The 24,891-nt window shown below is 38.5% G+C and overlaps 1 protein-coding gene and 1 long non-coding RNA gene across 55 annotated transcripts in view; one reads left to right on the top strand and one right to left on the bottom strand.

Annotated features, from left to right (window-relative positions):
* Positions 1 to 24,891, bottom strand: part of LOC145792755 (uncharacterized) — a 95,881-nt gene that overhangs the window by 39,493 nt on the left and 31,497 nt on the right. For 4 of the 43 annotated variants that reach the window (XR_014332578.1, XR_014332576.1, XR_014332596.1 and 1 more), the window contains 2 exons: positions 14,536 to 14,603; positions 13,843 to 14,447 (listed from right to left, as the gene is read on the bottom strand). The exons of 25 other annotated variants lie outside the window; for them this stretch is intronic. This is a non-coding gene — a long non-coding RNA (uncharacterized LOC145792755). Of the gene's footprint in view, positions 1 to 9,872; positions 10,960 to 11,999; positions 14,448 to 14,535; positions 14,604 to 18,400; positions 18,698 to 24,891 lie in introns of those variants that run through there. 14 more of the 43 variants (XR_014332595.1, XR_014332593.1, XR_014332598.1 and 11 more) reach the window with 6 other exon arrangements.
* The window catches only part of LOC114304089 (MADS-box transcription factor 23), an 80,545-nt gene that overhangs the window by 47,805 nt on the left and 7,849 nt on the right, over positions 1 to 24,891 (top strand). For all 12 annotated transcript variants that reach the window (XM_082874132.1, XM_028249264.2, XM_028249263.2 and 9 more), the window contains exons 3-4: positions 1,947 to 2,025; positions 14,403 to 14,464. In XM_082874132.1, coding sequence (XP_082730258.1) covers positions 1,947 to 2,025; positions 14,403 to 14,464 — 141 coding nt within the window. The remainder of the gene's footprint in view (positions 1 to 1,946; positions 2,026 to 14,402; positions 14,465 to 24,891) is intronic.

Here is a 24,891-nt window from a genome sequence, read left to right as displayed (position 1 = left end):
TATAAGATATGAACAGTGGAGCCCATACCAACACGTTGGTGACACATCAGATGATATACAAAATTCAGTACCCAAGTTTGGTTACCAAAGCATTATTGGATGAAGAAAAAACACAGAATCTTCCAAGGACAGAGGCATGGAAATCCTTTTAGACAATTCAACTATCCAAAAGTCTAATAAAATTCATTAAACTAAGCCCCATATACTCAAAATATAGTCCTAAGCAAATCTCATTCACTACCTCCATCACACATGCTTATGGCAGTCTATAATCAAAATATGGTGCAAGTTCTTTGTGCATCTCATACTTGTCATAGGCATCTTAGCATGGAAATGGCTTTAATAATTTAACTTCCCAACACTTGCCAGTGTTTTTTCTCTTGAACATTTCCAGGTCGTCCTACAAAGGATCACCAACTGCAATCTCTCCTTAGTCCCTAATCAATACAGTAATATATATTTATGTTCTTTGTTTCACGTAAAAAGGAACTAGTATTCTTTAGTACTCAATACTCACTAGGGAAACATTCTTCGTCCATCAATACGAAATTTACCAACCCCAAGCATTTTACGACTTAATTGTAATAGCATTCTTTGTCCTAAGACGTTTCTCACCAGTAAGTTATCCAGACACAGGACAGCTCCTCTTCTTTATGAAAGGTAGTCTTGACTTTCCTTACCTTATTTGTTCAAAGACATGCCTTCCATTTATTCTCCGTAGGGCTATTAGATGCACTTAGCTCTAACATCTAACCCTTTATAGGGCAGTTTAATTTAAGTACTCTCAATCGGCAAGGAAACCAGTTTTAAGGAAAGGAAAATCATGACCACGTGGCTTCCTTCTTTACTCCTAAATCAAGGACCTGTGTACACACATTTTCCTTGCACTAACCTGATTGATATAGGCAAAAAGACATAATGATCCACATCTTTTTACCGCCATATTGCATATGTAAAATCATGTAGATCTTGATATTGATTTTTTATTAAATTTATAAATAAAAAAAATAGTAATGACCCAATGACCATGTGGCTTACAAAGAAATACCTTTAAGGGATTAAGTTATTATAAAATTAGCTAGAATTGCAAAATATAGCCAATTGTTTTTAGAAGAATTGTAACAGATGATGAACCGTCTTCGATATAGCAGAGCCTACTAAAATTTGTTCAATGTGCAAAGCAACAATGAATCATTGTGAAAATCAATTCAACTTCCAATAATTCTGTTAAGTAGGTACTACTAAGATTTGACTGTCTTAAGAAATGGTCCCTACTACAAGTGACACAAAGAAGTTAATAATTATGTGCTAAGGGGAACATAAGAAAGAATGTAACAACATATGTTACTCTTCAACAAGTGCAGCTCATATATTTCCATTACTCCATGCTAGTCTAGCAAAATGGGGTGTTTGAATGGATAAATTGGCTAGATTTAACACTTTTGCAGAAAGTTGATCCTGTCAGACTCAAACTTGCTTCTTGTGATTGACAGTACGACGTTTTACCATTGCACCAAGAATGGCCCCACAGCTTTCACATTATAAATTTCTCTCATTAGTATCATATTTGATTTCCAGTCATTGGACTAGTTAATTTCTCATAACTTCACAAGTGTCTAAGAGGAAGAAAAAAGAATGAGAGGAGAAGAAAACATGTATCCTTGAGATACATGTTCATTTGCACTCTCAGTTTCCCTGTCGGACAAAGTTGGGTAGTTGCAACTTGAAACAATGTTAAAACATTGGTTCTCATAAGCAAGTGCAGCATAATGTAAACCTAGAAATATCAGTAACTATTACAAAATTATGTAGCTACTTCAAAATGTCTATTTTTTACCATAATATGTTCTTGCAACAAATGCATGACAATATGTAATAAATCTTGAAAACTAAATGTTTACATGCTACATAACACATCTGACACAATTTAATGCTACTTTTACCAGCATGAAGACAATAATTGAGCGGTACAACAAATCAAAAGTGGAACACAACCAATTGGCAAACCCATGTTCCGAGGTCAAGGTAATCTTTAGAAAACAGCTCTCCATCTTCTGCAATTTACCTTCATGATCATAGAGAACACTTGAAAATTGTTTTTCATTTCATTGCATTTACCTTGAGTACAACCCACAAGTTTCTAGTCCATATAAGATAATTGTCAGCATAGAAGGGTATCCACAAAATTTTGGGCACAAAATCATTCATTTTTGTGTCAATGATGAATTTGACCATTCCATCGGCTATGTTACATAGAGTCGGGTGCGGGTATGCATCTAGAGGTCAGACTCATCAAACCATAAATTTAAGGATATGCGAACTCAGCAAACAAATATCATATTTTTATATTTTTAATCAAGTATGTGAGATAAAATAGTGCTATATGTAACTTACAGTGTCAAAAAGGCATTTCTAGCAATTATGCAACAATATGTACATACAATAATAATGTTCTATACAATTATAAAAGAAGTGTCCGTTGAAAAGTATCCGATACATATCTCATACCCTTTTCTGAGTGTCGGGTGTATGATACAGATATTTGATTTATTTTGAAGAGTCCGTAAAACATAGTCCATAGGTAATATTAAGTAGAAATGACTAAATGTTTTTTTCTCTTTCTTTTCTAAGAACACAAATTTATTTTTCAATTTGTTTATAAAAAATGATATAGTGATTGTTTATAAATATTAATTCTTGAAAGTACATTAAACTCTAGAAAATAATTCAATAATGCACTAATTAGAAGATAGATGTCATACATGTTGACATATTATAATCACCGAAAGGCACTGAGCATATTATATTAGCCGAAAGTCTCTAAGATTTGTAATCATTTTTTACGCACTCAGGGATCATCTTGTAATTGTCTTCTTTGTAAACCCTAAATCTTCATTTATAAATAAGGGGTGATATCTCATCATACCCTAAGCTGGTTACCCAAGCTTCATGGTATCAGAGCATCACCTCCAGGGCTAGGGTTCAACGCATACCTAGTTGGATCATCTGCTGAATCGATCTTCTGCCATCATCATCATTCCGCTTCTTCTTCGTCTCTGCCATCATCATCATTCCGCTTCTTCAGCCCTCATCATCATCTGCTTCGTCTTCGTCTCAGCCCGTCGATCTTCTCCCGCAGTTCGTCGCTCGTCTTCATCAATCGCAGTTCGTCGATCTTCATCGCAGTTCGTCGCTCGTCGAGCTTCTCCCGCAGTTTGTCGCTCGTCTCAGCCCTCGTCCTCGTCGTCCTCTGATCTCAAACCAAGTATTGTATCCATGACAGATTCCACTAGTGTGTCCCCTTCATCTCAAACACCGAAAAGTGAGAGTCTCATTCTACCTACTACCATGACTGAGAACCCCAACCCTAGTCTGAAAATCACCACCTCTCTATTTAATGGTCAAAACTACCTAGCATGGTCTCAAAGTTTGACTTTGTTTTTAAAGAGCAGAGGGAAGATGGGGTATGTTGATGGCAGGATACAGGCACCTAGTACCACTGACTCAGGTTATGACCAATGGGAGATTAACAACTCTTTGATTATGAGTTGGCTTATCCATTCGATGGTTCCAGAACTTGGTGAGGGCTACTTGTCTATGGAGACTGCCCAGGACATTTGGGAGGCTGTGGCTGTTACCTATTCCCACAAAGGAAATTTTTCACAGGCATTTGAGTTGCGTCGCTCTATTGAGAGCACACTTCAGGGGGAGCAGACTGTTCTTCAGTACTTCACTTTCCTCACCAACGGCTGGAAACGCCTTGACCATCTGGAAGACTATAAGCCCGTTTGCCCTACTGATTCTATCGGGTACAAGAAGTTCATCGCACGGGAACGGGTCTTTAAATTTTTGGCTGGCCTAAATATGGAGTATGATCCAGTTAGGGGTCGAGTTCTGAGTATGGACACTCTTCCTTCACTGCAAGAGGCATTTGCCTATGTCCAAAATGAGGAGAGTCGTCGGTCTGCTATGATGTCCCCTGTCTCTACTGACCGTTCCGCATTACTGTCCACTCCTCGAGATAGCCTCAGCCTGCCTCCTCCGTCTACTGCTAAGGAGTCTGTATTCTGTGATTATTGCAAAAAGCCGCGGCATACTCGTGAGACATGTTGGAAGCTTCATGGGACTCCATCTGGGGGTCGAAGTGATCGGTCGGGTTCTCGAGGCGGTCGGTCAGGCCACTCTCGCGGACGTGGTTCCTATTCCCGGGCTCATCAGTCTAGTGCCGTTGATACCCTTGATTCTAATTCCACTTCTGCTACCCACTCTTCTGATACTGAGCTGGAGGATGCTTTGCGCCAATTGTTGGACCGCAGATCTTCTACTACTCTCAGTCCCGCTTCCTCGTCCTTTACCCGCTCAGGTAACTTAGTACCTTCTCCTTGTGCTTTCCTGTGTCATACATCTTTGCCTTGGATTATTGATTCTGGTGCCTCAGATCATATGTCTGGCTCCTCTGATCTTTTCTCTGCCTATAAGCCTTCTTCAGGTCAGGACAAAGTTAGGATTGCCGATGGAACTGTTTCTTCTATTTCTGGAAAAGGTTTAGTCCAAGTCACTCCTACCATGCATCTATCTTCTGTTCTCCATGTTCCCAAATTTTCTGTTAATCTGTTATCCTTAAGTCGTCTTACCCAGGATTTGAATTGTTGTGTGACGTTTTTTTTCCTGATCATTGTCTTTTTCAGGACCTTGTCACGGGGAGGACGATTGGCAGTGGTAGTGCAGAAAATGGTCTCTACTTCCTAGATCAACCGGACAAACTTGCTTATTCTTCCACCCCGTCTTCTCCTACACCCGCTGATGTCTGGCTGTGGCATCGGCGTCTTGGGCATCCCTCCTTTCATTTACTTAAGCATTTATTTCCTTCTAGTTTCGCAAATCATCATGTATCTGACTTTCTTTGTGAGTCTTGTCAACTTGGAAAACAACATAGAGCTTCTTTTGCTCCCAGTTTGAATAAAAGCTTAGTTCCTTTTTCATTAATACACTCTGATGTTTGGGGTCCCTCTCGTGTTCTGTCTGTGAAAGGTCATCGCTGGTTTGTTACATTTATTGATGATTTTTCTCGTGCTACTTGGGTGTATCTCATGAAAGATAAGAGTGAAGTTTTCTCTGTGTTTCGCACTTTTCATAAGATGATTTGTACTCAGTTTGGGGCCACTATCAAAATATTTCGTTCTGATAATGGCGGGGAATACATAGATTCTGGGTTAGGACAATATTTCTCTACTCATGGCATTATCCATCAGACTTCTTGTACCAATACCCCTCAACAAAATGGGGTGGCCGAACGTAAGAATCGGCATCTTCTTGACATGGCTCGGTGCATGTGTTTTTTTATGAACGTGCCTCGACCCTATTGGGGCGACGCCGTTCTCACCGCTGCCTATCTTATTAATCGTCTCCCTACCCAGGTTTTGGACAAACAGGCTCCGCTTCACGTCCTCCTCGGTTCTCAGTCCTTGTTTTCTATTCCTCCCAAAATATTTGGTTGTGTCTGTTTTGTCCATAATCACTCTCCGTCTCGTGGTAAGTTGGACCCTCGCTCCCTCAAGTGTGTTTTCCTTGGTTATTCTCCTACTCAAAAGGGGTATAAATGTTACCACCCTTCTTCTCGTAAGTGGTTTGTGTCCATGGATGTCACTTTCTTTGAGTCCCAGTCCTATTTCTTGTCCTCTCCGGTGTCCCCGTCCTCCCTTCCGGGGGAGCCTTGGTATGAAGTGAGTCCTGTGCCGCCTATGGTAGAAGTGAGTCCTGTGCCGCCTATGGTAGAAGTGAGTCCTGAGCCTCCTATGGTAGAAGTGAGTCCTGTGCCTCCTATGATAGAACCAGTTGTTCTTGCACCACCCTCTTCTACTGGAACTATAGAACCCACTGTCACCAAGAATAAGGATGGACATGTTTATATCCGGGACATCGACAGAAAACAAGTTAACTGGATACACGGGACCGTTTCTGCTACTCCACTGCCATCTCCTGCTTCTGATGAGAGTCTAGGTAATTTTGAATCTCGTGAGTCCATTGATCTTGATGTTCCTATTGCCAAAAGAAAGGGTGTGAGATCTTGTACTCAACATCCTATCTCACAGTTTGTATCATACTCTCATTTGTCATCCTCATATAGAGCATTTGTGTCCAATATTTCCTCTGTTAGCATTCCTAACCATTTTCAGGATGCTCTTGCTATCTCTGAGTGGAAACTAGCCATGATTGAGGAAATGAAAGCACTTAGGAAGAATGGCACCTGGGAATTGACTGAGTTACCTACAGGCAAACGACCTGTGGGCTGTAAATGGGTATATACTGTGAAACACAAAGCAGATGGGTCTATTGAGCGTTACAAGGCAAGACTTGTGGCAAAAGGGTTCACTCAGACATATGGCATTGATTATCAGGAGACCTTCGCACCCGTGGCTAAAATGAATTCAGTCAGAGTACTTCTTTCTCTAGCAGCTAATCTAGATTGGCCGCTTTATCAGTTTGATGTCAAGAATGCTTTTCTCCATGGTGACCTCGAAGAAGAAGTATATATGGACATTCCTCCGGGTTTTGAGAATCATCAAACAGAAGGGAAAGTATGCAAACTTCGGAAGTCACTATATGGTCTCAAACAGTCTCCAAGGGCTTGGTTTGAGAGATTCACTCAGGCTATGTTTAAATATGGCTTCAAACAAAGTCAGGCAGATCACACATTATTTGTGAAACATTCCTCATGCGGTAAGACTACAGCACTTATTGTTTATGTAGATGACATAGTTCTTACAGGCAATGATAGTGGGGAAATACCTCTGTTGAAGAAATATTTAGCCAAAGAGTTTGAAATCAAAGACTTGGGAAGCTTGAAGTATTTTTTGGGAATTGAAGTTGCTCGCTCTAAGGATGGGATATTTATCTCACAGAGAAAATATGTGCTTGACCTGTTGAAGGAAACTGGGATGCTTGGCTGCAAGGCATGTGCCACCCCACTGGAACCCAATCAGAAATTGGGGGATGATGAAGGAGGAGAAGTTGTGGATAGGGGGAGCTATCAACGTTTAGTTGGTAAGCTCATTTACCTATCTCACTCCCGTCCTGATATTGCTGTTGCTGTCAGTGTAGTTAGTCAGTTTATGCATGCTCCTCATCAGATACACTTTGAGGCTGTCATGAGAATCTTGAGGTATTTGAAGTCTGCCCCTGGTAAGGGTCTGTTTTTTTCAAAGTATGATCATCTTCGTGTAGAAGCCTATACAGATGCTGACTGGGCTGGGTCAGTAACTGATAGGAGATCAACTTCAGGGTATTGCACATTTGTCGGCGGCAACCTAGTTACTTGGAGGAGTAAGAAACAGAATGTGGTTGCCAGGTCAAGTGCAGAAGCTGAGTTTAGAGCTATGGCACAAGGTGTGTGTGAACTTTTATGGATCAAATTATTGTTGAGTGATCTAGGTATTGCTCAGACGGACTCCATGCGGTTATACTGTGATAATAAGGCCGCCATCAACATTGCTCACAATCCCGTTCAACATGACAGGACAAAACATGTTGAGATTGATCGCCACTTCATTAAGGAGAAACTCACTAGTGGTACCATTTGTACTCCTTTTGTTCAGTCTGGTGAACAACTTGCTGACATTCTCACCAAGGGAATTGGGAATAAACCGTTTCATGACATATTAGGCAAGCTGGGCATGAAAGATATCTTCGCACCAGCTTGAGGGGGAGTGTTGACATATTATAATCACCGAAAGGCACTGAGCATATTATATTAGCCGAAAGTCTCTAAGATTTGTAATCATTTTTTACGCACTCAGGGATCATCTTGTAATTGTCTTCTTTGTAAACCCTAAATCTTCATTTATAAATAAGGGGTGATATCTCATCATACCCTAAGCTGGTTACCCAAGCTTCAATACATCCCATGCTTACATTAGAATTTATAAAAGGTACACAATTTCCATCAGTTGGTTCAAATACCATATTTGACTAACCTATAAGCCTATAAGGTGCAATAGATATAATGGTTAGTATAACCAAACCAAACCTTAAGTCCCATCAAATGAGGTTGGTTACATAAATTCTTCTTCTCCGTCCCCTAATACTTCCATCTACCGTTACAGTATCGCATCTCTTCACTACTGCCTCTGTTAGTCTCCGTTGAATATGACCAAACCATCTCAATTGATTCTCTCTCAATTCAACTTCTATCGGTGCTACTCCTACCCATTCCCCGAAAACACTCATTCCTAATTCTGTTTTGTCTAGTCTTGCCACACATCCATCTAAGCATCCCCATCTCAATCACACTCATCTTATCTACATTTTGTTTCTTGGTTGTCCAACACTCCGTCCCATACAACATCGCTGGTCTAATAGCCGTTCTATAAGTCTAGTGGATATTCGTTTATCGCACAGTACCCCAGACACACTTCTCCACTTACACCATCCCGCCATAATCCTATGGGCCACATCCGCATCAATCTCCCAAAATATACATATATTTACTTTCAAAACAACAACGATGAACATCTTTATCTAGTATATTTGACATGAAATCGAAGCCTTTGCTTATGCTGCTTTTACCATGATTGGAGACCAAGCAGATACAAATTTACAAGATTTCTGGCTGGGGCTTAAACATATTGTATTCAGGAATCTAATAAGTTTTGAGGTCTATGATATTTATTGTGACCTACTTTTAAAACATCCTGAACTTGAATGATATTATATCAGCAACACAGTTGTTGTACTTGTGGTTATTTTATTTGTAATGTTTGAGTGTTAACCTTGGTTTTGCAATTTCCAGATTGAAAATCTAGAACAGGAGTTGTAAAATACGAATTGCTTTCAAAAATAACAATTTAAAACTCTAAACAATTTAAAACTCTAAACAAGCCAAGTCATCTTGATTCTTGACCAGAAAAACTAAGCTAGATCACATGTATGCGTTAGTTTGATGAAGCTTAGCCTTTCTTTATTGGGTCATGTCATGCTAAGAGGTAGAAAATGCCAAAAAGTTTAGAGATTTAAAACTCTAAACAAGCCAAGTCATCTTGATTCTTGACCAGAAAAACTAAGCTTGGTCACATGTATGAGTTAGTTTGATGAAGCTTAGCCTTTCTTTATTGGATCATGTCATGCCAAGAGGTAGAAAATGCCAAAAATTTTAGAGATTTTGATGTCAAGTTGGGTAGAGGCTTCAATATGCGACAAAGGGAAAGTTCGAGTGTGGCTTTGATGTTGAGAGGTTTAACTGAGGGTTTCCAACAGAAAAGGAGGTCAAGGAAGGCTTCCACAGAGGGCTGCAGCAAGGGGTTTGACAGTGTGGGTAATAATGTCATCAATGATGATGAAGGAATTATTCAAACTAACTAATTAAATCTATTTCAAGCTGCAGAATCCAGAAGGGGAAGAACTCTTTGAAATAATGGAAAAATAGGTCAGTAAAAAGATTGAAAAATAAAATTTTAATCTCCTAGAATTGGAGGTTCCAAAGCTGAGATGAACATCACCCACAAATCTTGTCAAGTTTGTCATCTAACAATTGACCCACCAACACACACACACCAATCATTGTACAATTGACCTCATGCTCATGATTTCCATTTTAACAGAGAATTTAAAATACTTCAACCACTTTAAATTGTTCCAATGATCACTATTCGTACTAAACTCCAACTTTCTCCTGTTTCACTTTTAGTTGATAAATATTTCTCAGTAACATAGCATCTTCACCATCAAAATCATCAACTGTAGTGGATTCATTTCAGAATTTTAAGCACCTAATCTTCAAGTTCTAAACATTCTAAACATTGTGAATGTACTATGGCTTAATAATTATGAATCCTGCAATGTTCCTTACCAAGATGAGTGAGCAATATTACTCCTACCTGCTGTTATATTTAGTGTTGCCTTGCAAACTGATGATAGTTCCAGGTCAAAAGTTGCATCATATATCATGCTTGATCTTGCTACTTCATCCAGGTCCGTCACGAAGTTGGCAGCTATTGTTTCTATGAGCACTTCTAGGAACACAAAATTAAACCATAGAAAAATAACTAGCATATGCACATTGATAAGGGTCAGACAAGAAAACCACACCAGTGTGGGGCTTACACCCATGTGAGTATTTTGGGTTTTTCTGGGTTTTAATTTTGTGTATGTATTTTTTCTCTTCTACTGCTTGGGTTGCTACAGTATTGGTTGCAGTGTATCGGTATTAGGATAATCAAGTGATACTTATCGTGAATTTTTTTTAAATCATTGGCAACCCCTAAAAAAACTCCAACAATATACATTTTTGGACTCTCTTAAGTTCCATTTGTTACATTTTATCAATATTTTGATATGTAGAAACTTTTTAACTCATTGCAAGTATGAAATAACTTACAATGCTAAGGGCATGTTTGGTAATGTATATGTTTACAGTAACCTATTTATATTTATAAAAATTTTGAAAATTATAATCAAAAACTCATTTGATGTCTGTTTCATTTCCAAAAATTTGTAAACATTTCCAAATTTTTTTGTAATGAAAAAGTTGGTTTCACTTGTTTAAAAAAAAAAAAAAAAAAAAACAAGTTTTGCGTTCCTTTCATTTTCTCCCACCCCCTTTGGCTACCATTGCCAATAACCTCCTCTAACAACCACCTTCGATTGTCACAAACCACCTCTTACTGGCAGCAAGTACCGTCAGCCACCACTTTCGGCTGCCGACCTCCTTTGGCCACCATCTCCAACTGTCAACAATTACCGTTGACCACCACCTCCCATGACTGGTAGCCAACACTTGTCAGAAACCACCTCCAACAGCCAACAACCACATGTAGCCGACATCTCTGACCATCGACCACGATCTCATGTTAGACCACTCCTCTCACTTGTTTTCGAAACAAGTTTTTAAAATACATGTGCGTACCAAACATATATTTTTGTTTTTATTTTAACCAAAACTGAACATAAACATGTTTAATGTTTTCTATAACAAAAACCAAAAAACTATCAGCGTTACGAAATGCACCTAATGAATCAATTTTTAATTATCTGCAATAACAATTCTAATTTTCAAAAATTAACAAAAAAATACATTTTTTTCATAAATAATAACAATTTCAACTCAAAACTCCCACCCAATAAAATTCTAATTTAATTATTTGCCACTATAAGATTATAATGCAATCCCAATTATTAATTAATAACAAAATTAAGTTATTAACACTAATAAAATTAGAAAATTATATAAATTTACTAAGTAAAATTTAAATAAATAATAGATGCAAACAAAAATAAAATTAAAACTTAGTGAATGAATATGTTGCCATAACATCACACTCCATTTGCATAAATGAATTATAAAAATTGGCCAACTGAACAAATGGCAACATCTCATATTTTGAAAACATCCCATATGTTTTTGTTGACTCATTGACTCGTAGAAGGGTTGCAATATATAATAACCTTTACGCTGTGTTTGGTTGAGGGATTTAAGGAGGAATTTGGAAAGAGAAAGGGAAAAGTTAGGTGAAATGTGAATAAAATATACCTACATTTCACGTAGTTTCACATACTTTTTCCCTTTCTCTTTCCAAATCCCTCCCCAAATGCCTCAACCAAACACAACATTACTCTTTTTTTCTTTTGGTTCCAATGCCAAAACACTAAGACTCCGTTTGGTTTAATTTTGAGAATCAATTTTGGAAGATAGTTTTTTGAAAAGAGTTTGCACAATTTTAAAACTTGTTTGGTTGTATATTTTGAAAATAATTTTAGGATAATTTCTTTTCTTTTTTTTTTAGTTGAATAGATGGGTGTGAGAGAAAATTTAATTGATTGATGTGTAGAATGTGAGAGAAGAAGAGAGGAGAGCGAAAAACTGATTGATTGATGTGTATGATTTGAGAGAAGGGGAGATGAGAGAGAGAACAATTTTGAAAACAAATTTTCAAAAATTGTAAACCAAACAAGTTTTTTGGATTTTTCATATCAAAAATTGATTTGAAAATGTAACCAAACACAACCTGAGTTTTTCTTCTTCATTTGTTTTTACTCTTGTCTGCAACTCCTCTGGATTCTGGAATCCGATCAGCCATCTCTGACAATTAAGTTCCACTGCTCAATCTTTTTACCTTCAATAATGAAGCTCCAGTGCTCCAATGGGACTCAATCCATTGAGTAACCCTTCATACGAACATGATTTAAATGAAGAAAACCAAGCAAACCTGCTGTAGAATTATCTAAAGAGGATGCAATTTGAGTCAAAACATAGAGAGAATAGATGAAATTGCGCAAAAAATGCAAGATTTCAAAACAAGAAGTTGCTAGGAAATCATAGAATCGAGCACAGCAATGGCTCTGTTGTATACAACAACAACCGACCTACATGACCTACATATGTCAAACTAGTCTGATACTATGTAAAACCAGTAAAATAACTGGTTTAGTCCAATAAGTATCGTGAACCAGCCGGTTCAAATGCGATTTTTGTTCTAATTAGTAAACCGGGGTGTATCCGAACCAACTGGGCCCAATCCAATTCAAACCAACCAACACGGTACAAGCCAGTCGACTTTTAAATCCATGGTTATTACCATTATAAATTAGCAAAGGAAAGAGTAAAGGAAGACCGACTATATAATCCAAAGGAAATTCTTATTTCCACAAAAATGCCCTAGATTATGTACTGAAGGATGATCATGGTGATGTAATAAGGCTTCAAAGTGAAGGGATATAAGATGTTGAAGTTGCAAAAAGAAGGTTTTCTATAATACAAATTCCATACAATCATGCATTCGTGGTTGCTCCTAAAAAGGAAATTCTAATTTCCACAAACATGCCCTAGATTATGTACTGGAGGATGATCATGGTGCTGTAACAAGGCTTCAAAGTGAAGGGATATAAGATGTTGAAGTTGCAAAACGAAGGTTTTCTATAATACAAATTCCATACAATCATGCATTCGTGGTTGCTCCTAGGATGTCAAATGTTATGGTCGCTCATTTAAAAATGTCTTATTATTACCACTAATCGTGTGGTTAGGTGAACCATGATGTCAAGCCAAAAAAAATCCTTGATGTCAAGGGCTTGAGTCTACTTGTTGCCTTGTATATGAGAAAAAATAAATAAATAAAAAGTTTTATAATTGATCAATAGTTCACTAGACTAAAAACACTTGCTCATCACAACAACATCCAAGCATCGATGCAACAGTTCTTAGGTTATTTGCATGTAAAAATTAGCAAACTCTATTAACAGCCACTTTAGTGAACATTAAAATCAGAAACCAAAAAAACAAATAAAATAATATTAGATTCAAAAAAACCTAGATTCGATTGGAAGCCCTAGAATCCAATGCCCAATTCCCCAATCTACCAACAATCAAGTCATGAAGTTCCCAATTTTCACATTAAGACAAACAGGCTTTTTAAACCTAAAATACAAGTAAAATCATCTAAAGGCTAGCCCTGATGGTATTATGCCAATCAAAGAGCCTCATGTTTGACATAATTAACAATTCTTCACACAATGAACTTTGGAATCCTTAAGAGCTCCTAACTGGTTAACTTGAGGTAATCTGAGATTCTGTTACTGGAAGACAAAATTATATTACAACAAAACAGCAGTACTTCAACTCCTAAGTAGTAAGCCCAGAATCATTGTTCCTTAGTGGGAAAATCACCCATCGTAGGAGCCTTCAACAAGAAAATTTCAAATAATCAATCTCATTGATAGTTGTTTGTCCTGGAGATTATAACTACTACAACCTCTTCAAAGACTTCACTCCAGTATGAAGGATTCCAATAAAGATCAGTGGTTTTCTTTTATCTTATTGAATTAAACCATCATAACTACTTATTATATCTCTTTTTTTTTTTTTTTTTTTTTTAATAATGAACATCAAAATTATGTATTGAATCTAATGCTGCTAGTCTTAACCTCATATAAGCAGCTTTCCTCAACTACCTACTACCTCGTATAGGTTAGCAAATGCAGCTCCCATAGCTGCTTATAAGAAAATTTCAAATACAATACTCAATCATTAAGCAAATAATAATAATATAACAGTCAAACAACTATCATCATAATTATCTCAGAGCATTACTCAATGATTTCATAATTTTAAATGATTAATATTTCAGATAAAAGCTCACGCCTCAATTCTACATCCATGCACATGCATGCTCACATAGCCACACGCACATGATGTTTCGACAAAATATAGTATGAATAGCATTGCATAAGTTTTGAAGTTAATATATTGGTTTGATAACTCACAATGGTAAGGATTAAGTCTACTTATGACAATTGAAAAGGCTGTGTACACTTATCTGAACACTGAGAACTTATAGGTCATCGTTTCAATTTAGTCATGGTGACAAGAAGTATCTAACCATATCAGTAAATTATCCTATTGTACTTGATAGTTCTGGCAAAGGGAGGCAGCAATGCTAAGGCAACAACTGCAGAACCTGCAAGAGAATCATCGGTAAAATCTCTCTTTGCAACATTTATGTATTATTTTAAACATTAGTGTCATAATTTAAAAATGATTCAAACCTTGTTATTTGCTTCATTTTGTTTGCTCACATGCCCCCCTTCCTTTATTTGGACTTGGGACTGGCTTTCTGAAACAAAAATCCTAATTTATATAGTTTTCATGGTTTTTCATGCCATAAGTAAAGGATAAATTGGTTTATTGTTTAATTTTCCCTATTTGGGAGTACTGTTATGTAAGAATGATATACGCAAAATAGTCACATGATTCTTATTTTTTGGTTATTACACAGTTCTTTTGATTGTGAAGTGAATTGGAATTGGAATTTTCTAAAGCTTGACATAAAATATGTATGTATTGTAATCTATGAAGCATGAGTAATCCAAAAATATTGTCCTATGAGTATTAGGTACTTACCTAGTAAACTCTGCAAAATACTGTGTACGACATGGGTACGGCTCGGGTGCATGATGGGTACGTTTCAAGTACTTTGTGAGTATGTTGAGGCATGAATGTCATTTTTTAAAAATATAAGGGTACTATAACAATTATTTTGTGCCTATTTTTTAAAATTTTAAAAATATAGGATAATTTTGCAATTATAAAAAATACTTGGGGTTCTTTTTGACCATTACCAAAATAGTTTATATGCTTTTATATTTAATTTTTTAATTGTTATATATCATTTACTACTACTTTTTTTAGGTTTCGCTATATCAACACACCCATAACTTATTTGTACCTGCACCTGTGCCTCCTAGATTGTAATGTATTCAAGAACATAAAACTAGTTTGTAAAGTGATATTCTAAGTTGTTGGGACATAGATTGTACATAGTTCATCAAATACACAACATGATAGTAAGAGACATATTGATATGCAATTTTTTTTTCTTCTTTTTTTACTCTCAACTGATAAACTTCCTACGATTCCTTTTTTTGGCATGTATTGAAGTCAAGTTAATTTGAATTTTCAATCATGGTAGTAACTGATATGCAATGACTTCATTAATTTCTCTAAAGATTGGCTTTTCAGTTGCTATTTATACAGTGCAATGCTTAAAATATTTTTTTCCTTCCCCAGTAGTCATTTATGGGGGGGAAAAAAAACATGTAGGTAAGAAGGGAACAACTGACCTTTAAATTGAACAGTAATTCATTGGATTCTATACTTTCGCAAAAATCTAAGGATTTACGATGGTGTTCGGTTCACTAAAATGGAGTGAAATGAAATGATCATTCCATCAACATATTTATTTGCATGTTTGGTTGATTAAAAAAATTAGTGCTTTTTACATTTTGGTCTGGCATTGAAGTTGACTGTCAACTATTTCACTGTTAGGCAGAAGGTTATGCATTGAATATGATTTCAACTTTGTTTGCCCTTTTATTAGCTTTTGTTTCCTACGGGTTCTTGTTTCGGAATTGAGAGAAAAATGTACTTTGATTTGGATTTCTCAAGCTAGGCAGCTTATGTCAGCAACACATTTTTGTTTGTGAATTTTTATCTATCAACAAGGATTTGGGTGTTGTAGCCTCAAATAGGTATAATGTCAGACATGAAAACTTGTAACTTCGATACCACAACGCAACTTCAAATGTGTGTTTGTGATTATACTGTATGGAGTATTTATATATATCTAACAATATTATTTCTTACTCCTCCAAGTAACAAGATTGCCGCCCACAAAGGTACAATAATATCCTGATGTAGATCTCTTATCAGTTATTGACCCTGCCCAATCAGCATCTGTGTGGGCTCCCACTCTGAGGTGATCATGTTTGGAAAAGTAAAGGCCCTTTACAGAAGAAGATTTTAAGTACCTCAGAATTCTCATAACAGCCTCTAAGTGAATTTGATGAGGAGTATGCATAAACTCACCAACCATACTGACAACAATAGCAATATTAGGACGAGAGTAAGATAAGTAAATGAGCTTACCCACTAGTCGCTGATAACTCCCCCTATCAACAGCTGCTTCTCCTTCACCATCACCAAGTTTCTGATTAAATTCCAGTGGGGTATCATAAGCCTTACATCCAAGCATCCCTATTTCCTTCAAAAGGTTAAGAACATATTTTCTTTGTGAGAAAAAAATCCCATCGTTGGAACAAGCAACTTTGATTCCCAGAAAACATTTCAAGTTCCCCATGTCTTCGATTTCAAACTCACTAGCTAAATATTTCTTCAACAGGGATATTTCCTCACTATCATCGCCTATAAGCACTATGTCATCCACCTAAACAATGAGAGTTGTAGTCTTACCACGTGAGGAATATCTCACAAAGAAAGTGTGATATATCTGACTATTTGAAACCATGTTTAAGTATAGCCTGAGTGAATCTTTCAAACCAAGCCCTTGGAGACTGTTTGATACCATAAAACGACTTCTAAAGCCTGTATACTTTACTCTCTATCAAAGATCCTCAAAACAAGGAGGAATGTCCATATGTACCTCTTCTTCTACCTCACCATGTAAGAAAGCATTCTTTATATCAAACTGATGAAGTGGCCAATCTAAATTAGCTGCTAAAGAGAAAAGTATTCTAACTAAATTCATCTTAGCCACTGGTGCAAAAGTCTCCTGATAATCTACTCCGTAAGTCCGAGTGAAGCCTTTTGCCATAAATCGAGCCTTATAACGCTCAATGGAACCATTTGCTTTGAGCTTCACAGTATACACCCATTTGCATCTCACCGGTCGTTTGCCCTTTAGTAACTCAATTAATTCCCAAGTGTCATTCTTACGAAGTGCTTTCATTTCCTCAATCATGGCAAGTTTCCATTCAAAGGTAGCCAGAGCATCCTGAAAATGGTTAGGAATGTTTGACACAAAGGCTCTATAAGAGGAAGACAAATAAAAGTCGGACACAAAATTTGAAACAGGATGTTGAGTACACGATCTCACACCTTTTCTCTTGGCAATAGGAATATCTAGATCAGTAGTGTCAAGAATAGCAATATCAATAGACTCCAGAGAAACAAAAGGTACAAAGTTACCTGAACTCTTATCAGAAGCAGGAGATAGCAGTGGGTGAGCAGAAGTGATCTTTTGTATCCAAATAACTTTCTGTCTGTCTTTGTCCCTGACATAAACTTGCTCTTCCCTATCCTTGGTAGCATTGGATTCTATAGTCCCAGTAATAGGTGGTGCAGGAACAAATGGTTTCACCATAGGAGCAACAGGGACAATAGGAATCTCTTCACACCAAGGCTTCCCCTGAAAGGATGACTGTAACACCGGAGAGAACAAGAAGTAGGACTAGGACTCAAAGAAGGTGACATTCATGGACACAAACTACTAACAAGAAGGAGGGTGACAACACTTATACCCTTTTTGAGTAGGCGAGTATCCGAAGAAAACACACTTGAGAGAGCGAGGGTCCAACTTACCATGAGTAGGAGAATGATTGTAGACAAAACAGACACAGCCAAATATTTTAGGGGAAACGGAAACAAAGACTCTGAACCGAGAAGGACTTGAAGTAGAGCTTATTTTTGCAAAACCTAGGTAGCAAGACAATTAATGAGATAGGTTGCGGTGAGAACGGCCTTGCCCCAATAGGACTGAGGCACACTCATAGAAAAACACATGCAGCGAGCCATATCAAGAAGATGACGATTTTTTGTGTTCTGTAACCCTATTTTGTTGAGGGGTATTGGGTCCAAGATGTCTGATGTATAATGCCATGAGTGGAAAAATAACTCTCTAACCTCGAATCGATATATTCACCCTCATTATCAGAACGCAAAATTTTGACAATTGCCCCAAACTTAGTACAAATCATTTTATGAAAATTTTAAAACACAGAGAAATCCTCACTTTTTTTCTTTCATGAGATACACCGAAGTAATATGAGAAAATTCATCAATAAAGGTAACAAATCATCTATAGCCTTTTAAAAACATAACACGAGATGGATCCCATAAAGAAAAAAGAGCTAAACTTTTATTAAGACTTTGAGCAAAAGAAGCTCGATGTTGTTTCCCAAGTTGACAAGACTCACAAAGAAACTCAGACACATTACTGTTTGTAAAAATTGACGGAAATAAATGCCTAAGTAAATGAAAAGAAGGATGTCCAAGACGATGATGCCATAGCTATAAATCCTCCTTGGTGGTTGGGAACTGGATGGAATGATGAGCAAGCTTGTTCGGCTGATCCAAGAAATAGAGACCATTTTCTGCACTACCACTGCCAATCGTTCTCCTCATGACGATGTCCTAAAAAAGACAATGATCAAGAAAAAAATGTCACACTACAGTTTAAATCCTTAGTAATACGACTCAAGGATAGAAGATTAACAGAAAAATAAACAACGTGGAGCACTGAAGACAGAGGTAAGGTAGGGGTGACATGAATTAAACCTTTCCCATAGATAGAAGAAACAGTACCATTTGCAATCCTAACTTTATCTTAACCTAAAGAGGGCTTATATGCTGAGAAAAGGTTAGAAGACCCAGACATATGATCTGAGGCACCAGAATCGATAATCCATGACAAAGACTTATGGGAAAGAAAAGCATCAGGAGAAGAGGCTGAGTTACCTAAGCGGGCAAACGACAAGGAAGATACACTGGGAGCAGTAGAAGACTGACGGCCCAGCAAATGACGCAGAACATCCTCAAGCTCAGGAGAAGTCATGCTAGATAAACTATCAGAAGTCAAACCAACTAAAACGGAAGTAGAATCAAGGGGGTCAACGACACTAGACTAATGGGCCCGTACATTAGAGCCACGTCCTCTAGACTGGCCTAATCGACAGCCTCTAGTACCAGACCAATCAGCAGACTCCCTAATAGAGCCCCATAAAACTTCCAACACAACTCATGAGTATGCCGCGACTTGCGACAGTAATCACAGAACACAGTATCCTTCCCTGAAGAATGGGAAAGAGGTAGTGACAAACCAGCCCCATCTCGAGGAGAAGAAGAAAGTAATGCTGAACTGTCTTCAGTAGCTGGTGGTAACATAGCAGAACAACTCCTCTCCTCATTCTGTACATATGCAAAGGCCTCTTGAAACAATGGAAGAACATCCATGCCAATGACACGACTCCGAACTAGATCAAATTACACATTGAGGCCTTCAAAAAACTTGAAGACCCTCTTATGTGCAAGAAACTTCTGGTAACCAACTGAGTCAACTGTACAGACAGGCTTGTAATCCAGGAGATTATTTAGGCATTTTCAACCATTAGTCAGAAAAGTGTAATATTAGAGAACTGTCTGCTCCCCTTGCACTGAGCGCTCAATAGACTGACGCAGCTCAAAAGACTGAGAAAAATTCAATTTTCCAGAATATGTTGTAACGACTGCTTTCCAAATATCCTGGGCAATATCCATGGATAAGTAACCTTCACCAATCTTAAGGATCATGGAATGAATGAGCCAACCCATGATTAAAGAATCGGTAATCTTCCATTGGTCATAACTAGGATCCATAATACCTAGTACTTGAACTCTCCCATTATCCATCTTCCCCCTACTCTTTAGAAAAATGTATCAGCCACTGAGACCATGAAAGGTAATTCTGACCATTAAACAGAGCGATAGTGATTTTGAGGCTAGGGTTCAGGTTCTCAAATGTAGTAGCCATAACTGGACTGGAGCTCTCCCCTTTAAATAGGTGAGAACTAGTGGGGGATTCACTAGCTAGGTCAGCCATAAAAACTCTACAATCTCAACCCAAAAAACCTTGCACAAATCACAAGATGGAAGGAGGTATGGAATGGGCTGGAACAAGCAAAATCACATACAAACCACTATGGGAGCATAACAATCAGATTAATAGGTCATTTGTGGACCCAAAAAATAAATCAAATACGAGAGAATGAACCTCCAATCAAAACAAATGTTGAACTATGTACAAGAAAGTAGAGGAAAAGAAACTTGGGGCAACAGAAGATGGGCAACCCTCAAATACTCATCCACAGGAGCCGAAATACACAAAGAGAGGCTAGGATTGCCCTCAAAAGGGTCTACCAGGCTAGAGGGGCCTTCGGCTAAAGCCGAAACAGCTCTGTGAGACCTTGGCTGGTTCCGACAGAGACTCAGAGACTAGTGGTAGAGGATGGGTGGTTATATGTGATGGCTGATTGGTGGCAGCAATTGTGTGGGTGACGGTGTTTAGGGTTTTGGCTCTGATACCATATAATTTAAGAGAATACAAAGCTTAAGTGATGATTATGATATCATCACCTTTTATATTAATCAATCAACTGTTACAAAATGAAGCCTTAAGGCACTGATTAAGGAATCACCTTTTATATAGATTGATTGATTGACTGATTGACTGATTATGGAATCACAATCAATCAATCAATGACAATCTAATCTAAATAAGGAAACAAGGAAACCAAGAAATATTCTAACAATACTCCCTAATTCCTAGAATAAAAAATAAAGGGATCCCCTTTAAAGAATGAGATACTGAAGTGCAAAAAGAATCCCAAATAACAAATTTTATCTCAAATACCCCTCAAGTCTTCACACTTACTTGCAAAATTCTAGCATTTCTTTCCAACCAAACAACTCAAATAACCACACATACAGCATAACTCCAAAGAGTCATTTCTTTATCATTCAATCCAAAACCTCTAAACTCAATGCAAAGCATGTGATCACTGGAAGGAGCTCTGCTAACCATAACACCCTCCACCATAATGGCACTGTAAGATTCCTGAAAGCTTTTCTGTATATTCAATTGTATCAATTACAATCAGACCTTAAAATATATATAGCCCTAACTCCTAAACCAAAAAGGAAATACAATACAATACTATCATGACTCTAAACAATCATGCCTCTAATAGGACTCTAAGTTTCATTTGTAAGTGTTAGAATTTCCCATCTTTACCTTCACCTACTCCACTACACACTCCACTTCACCTACCTCCACTTCACCACACACTCCACTTCACCTAACCCACTATCACCTCCACTACACCTACTACCACATTTTCTTCTATATATAGATTGTATAGGAATTGTAATAAAATAATCTTGTAATCAATAACAATCAATAATACAGTATTTTCTACATGGTATCAGAGCAGGTTTAGAACCTGATATTTTCGCTTCCCCGGCGGGCGACAACCTCACCTTAGCTGCCCGCCGGACTTCAACCTATTCCGCTTATTTTCTACACATACCTGCCATCACTAGCTATTACAAAGTCCCTCTCTGATTGACTTATTTTCTACACAGCAACTCGGTCCACTCGGTCCGGTTCAATGTCCGCCGACTCGGCGTCCTCCGCTTCTCTCCTTCGCTGGAGCATCCCCAATGCCCTCACCAAACGACTTGCCACCGCCGCCGGCAAGAGAAGACTCGCCGGTGGTCCGACGCCGTCGTTTCTGGAAGCATTTGGAACCACCAGTGGCAGTGCTTATATAGCTGGAAGCACTAGGAAAAATGGGTTTGACTTCAATTGCTCTCTCTCTCTCTCATCAAAAAATGCAGTCACAGATCCTTCCTCTGTCAAACCCATGTGGGACAATGACAGTGGAGAAGATGTTACTGAGATCGGCGGAGGAAGATGTGTCGGTTACTCGGCTTCTGATTTCTCCTACTTTGAAAAGTTCCTTCATGTCATAACACTGCCCATGGATATCCGGCGAGTTCCTTACTCGAAACCTCCATTCACAGTTGGCGAGATCAAGAAGGCCATACCACCCCATTGTTTTCGTAGATCTGTTCTTCACTCTGCTCTCCACAGCTCTTTCTCTCTTGCGGAAGAATAAAGAAGAAAAGTACAAAAAAAAAAAAAAAAAAAAAAAAAAAAAAAACCAAACAGGGGGGCCATCTTCTCTCTCTAATAATCACCCACACACCACCCACGTTATTGCCCACATTTTTTTTTTTATTTTAATATATCTATATATTAAACTAATGCCTCATAAAACCATTAGTTTAGCTCAGTGTTTGGATGGTGGGGGACACAGCATGCTTTTTCAGAAAAAAAAAAAAAAAAAAAAAAAAAAAAAAAAAAGCCGCACAACCCCTTTCTTTTCTTTTCTTTATTCTCCACTCACACACAATTATCATCACCTATTGCACCTCACCCGTTGCTCCACTTTCTTTCTTTTCTTTTATTTTATTTATTTCTTTATTTATTTTATTAAAAAAAAAAAAAAAAGGCAGAAGAAGAAGACAAACTGCACACCAAACTCATTTCCTTTTATTCATGTCGGGGCTCACCCCGATCACCATTTTACACAAAAAAAAAAAAAAACAAAACAAAAAACAAAAAAAAAAAAAACCAACCCAACACAAATCGGCACAGTGGGATTTTTCTCTACTCTGCCGCCGGTCTTTTCTTCTTGCCTCCGTCCTGGGCGGCCCTTGCCGGTGTTGCCTCCGTGTTTCCCACTCCACTGGGCATGATCACTACTCCCTGCTCCTCCACTGCAGCATACGGCGGACCTCCAAATCGGAACATCACGGTGGCCTTCCGCTTCAGCTCCTTGTTTTCTGCCCTTAGCACGCTTATCTCTGCTCGCGCATCCTTATACATGCGTTGGAGCAGAGCCAGCTGGGAATTTAAATGCTGCACCTCATTTGTCCTACTCTGCAGCCGGTTCGACAAATTTGTGACCGCCGTCATGGTTTCCACGCATGACTTCAGAGTATACTGATTAGCCTCAATATCAGTTTGCACCGCCATTTTTTGCTCCACCGACCGCATCGGAAAGTTCAATGGAGCAAAACCAGAGGTGTTTGGTTGCGGTTCACTGGCCACCGCACCAGTTATTTCTCCTGTGGGCTCGTTCAGTTCTGGAAAGAGCGTGAGCAGGTTCTGGGTAGCTGGACGGGAAGACGAGGCCATGTTTTTGGGTTGCCAAGTGTTTCAGAGAAGGGTTGGTTTCCGGGTGTTTCAAGATTTGCAGAGACAAGCTCTCCGAGCGTTCCGAGGTTTCAGACTAGTATGCACAGCCTTCGCCTCAACCTTGTTTTAAATAGCCAGGGCCAGCCACGCGCATTGCGCGCCTCTTGACGCCAAACGACAAACGGGCACGCCAACCAAGACACTCACGTGCCTCGCCATCATGTCCGGCGCACTTTTTGATAAATTGGGCACGCCTTTTGATGGCACGCCTTTTTAAAAAATTGAGCGCACCTTTTGAGGATGCGATTTTTTAAAGGGTCCGACAAGACTCTGTAAACTGTCCCGACATTGATTCCGGTTAGCTCCTTTATGGGTCCGACAAGACTCTGTAAACTGTCCCGACATAGATTCCGGTTAGTTTCTACAAGGGTCCGACAAGACTCTGTAACCTGTCCCGACATAGATTCCGGTTAGTTTCTACACGGGTCCGACAAGACTCTGTAAACTGTCCCGACATTGATTCCGGTTAGTTTCTACAAGGGTCCAGCAAGACTCCGTAAACTGTCACAACAACTGTCACAACAGTGTCTGCTACAACGGTCCGACATGACCCCATAAACTGTCTTCTACAACGGTCCGACATGACCCCATAAACTGTCTTCTACACCGTTATGACACCACCATACAGTGTCCTCTACACCGTTATGACACCACATCCAGTGTCCTCTACCACGTTATGGCACCACCTTTCAGTGTCTTCACCAACGGTCTGACACAACCATACAGTGTCTCCTATCTTTTTTTATTTTTATGTATTTTCTTGTTTTGTTCCTCTCTCCACACTCAAGTTGGTTAGTTTCTATCCTCCTTGAGTTTGCGGGGGGCTGTTAGAATTTCCCATCTTTACCTTCACCTACTCCACTACACACTCCACTTCACCTACCTCCACTTCACCACACACTCCACTTCACCTAACCCACTATCACCTCCACTACACCTACTACCACATTTTCTTCTATATATAGATTGTATAGGAATTGTAATAAAATAATCTTGTAATCAATAACAATCAATAATACAGTATTTTCTACAGTAAGAATCACAATATATTCTCACACCCCCGCTCAAACTCAAGGTGTTTTAGCAGAAAACACGGAGAGTTTGCTAAGAAACTGAAACCGAGCAGTAGTGTGAGTCTTGGTGAAGAAGTTCGCAAGTTGCAAAGCTGAAGGGATGAAAGGAAGCGAGATAAAGGCAGACTGCAGATGTTGGCGAACAAAGTGACAGTCAATCTCAATGTGTTTTGTCCGCTCATAGAAGACAATATTGTGGACAATCTGAACAGCACTGCAGTTGTCACAATAGAGAGAGGTCGGAGAAGACTGAGAAACACCCAAATCAGACAAAAGACAACAAAGCCAAACAATCTCAGCAGTGGCATGAGCCATAGCACAATACTCAGCTTCGGCAGTAGAGCGGGCAACAACTGATTGTTTCTTACTTTTTCAAGAGATCAAGGAATCACCAAGAAACATACAGAAACCAGACGTAGACTTGCGATCAGTAACATCACCAGCCCAATCAGAGT

The sequence above is a fragment of the Camellia sinensis genome, chromosome 6 (genome assembly GCF_055761805.1).
Source record: "Camellia sinensis isolate YWXY chromosome 6, ASM5576180v1, whole genome shotgun sequence".
Taxonomy (NCBI): Eukaryota; Viridiplantae; Streptophyta; class Magnoliopsida; order Ericales; family Theaceae; genus Camellia; species Camellia sinensis.
This window is presented reverse-complemented; position numbering and strand designations above follow the sequence as displayed.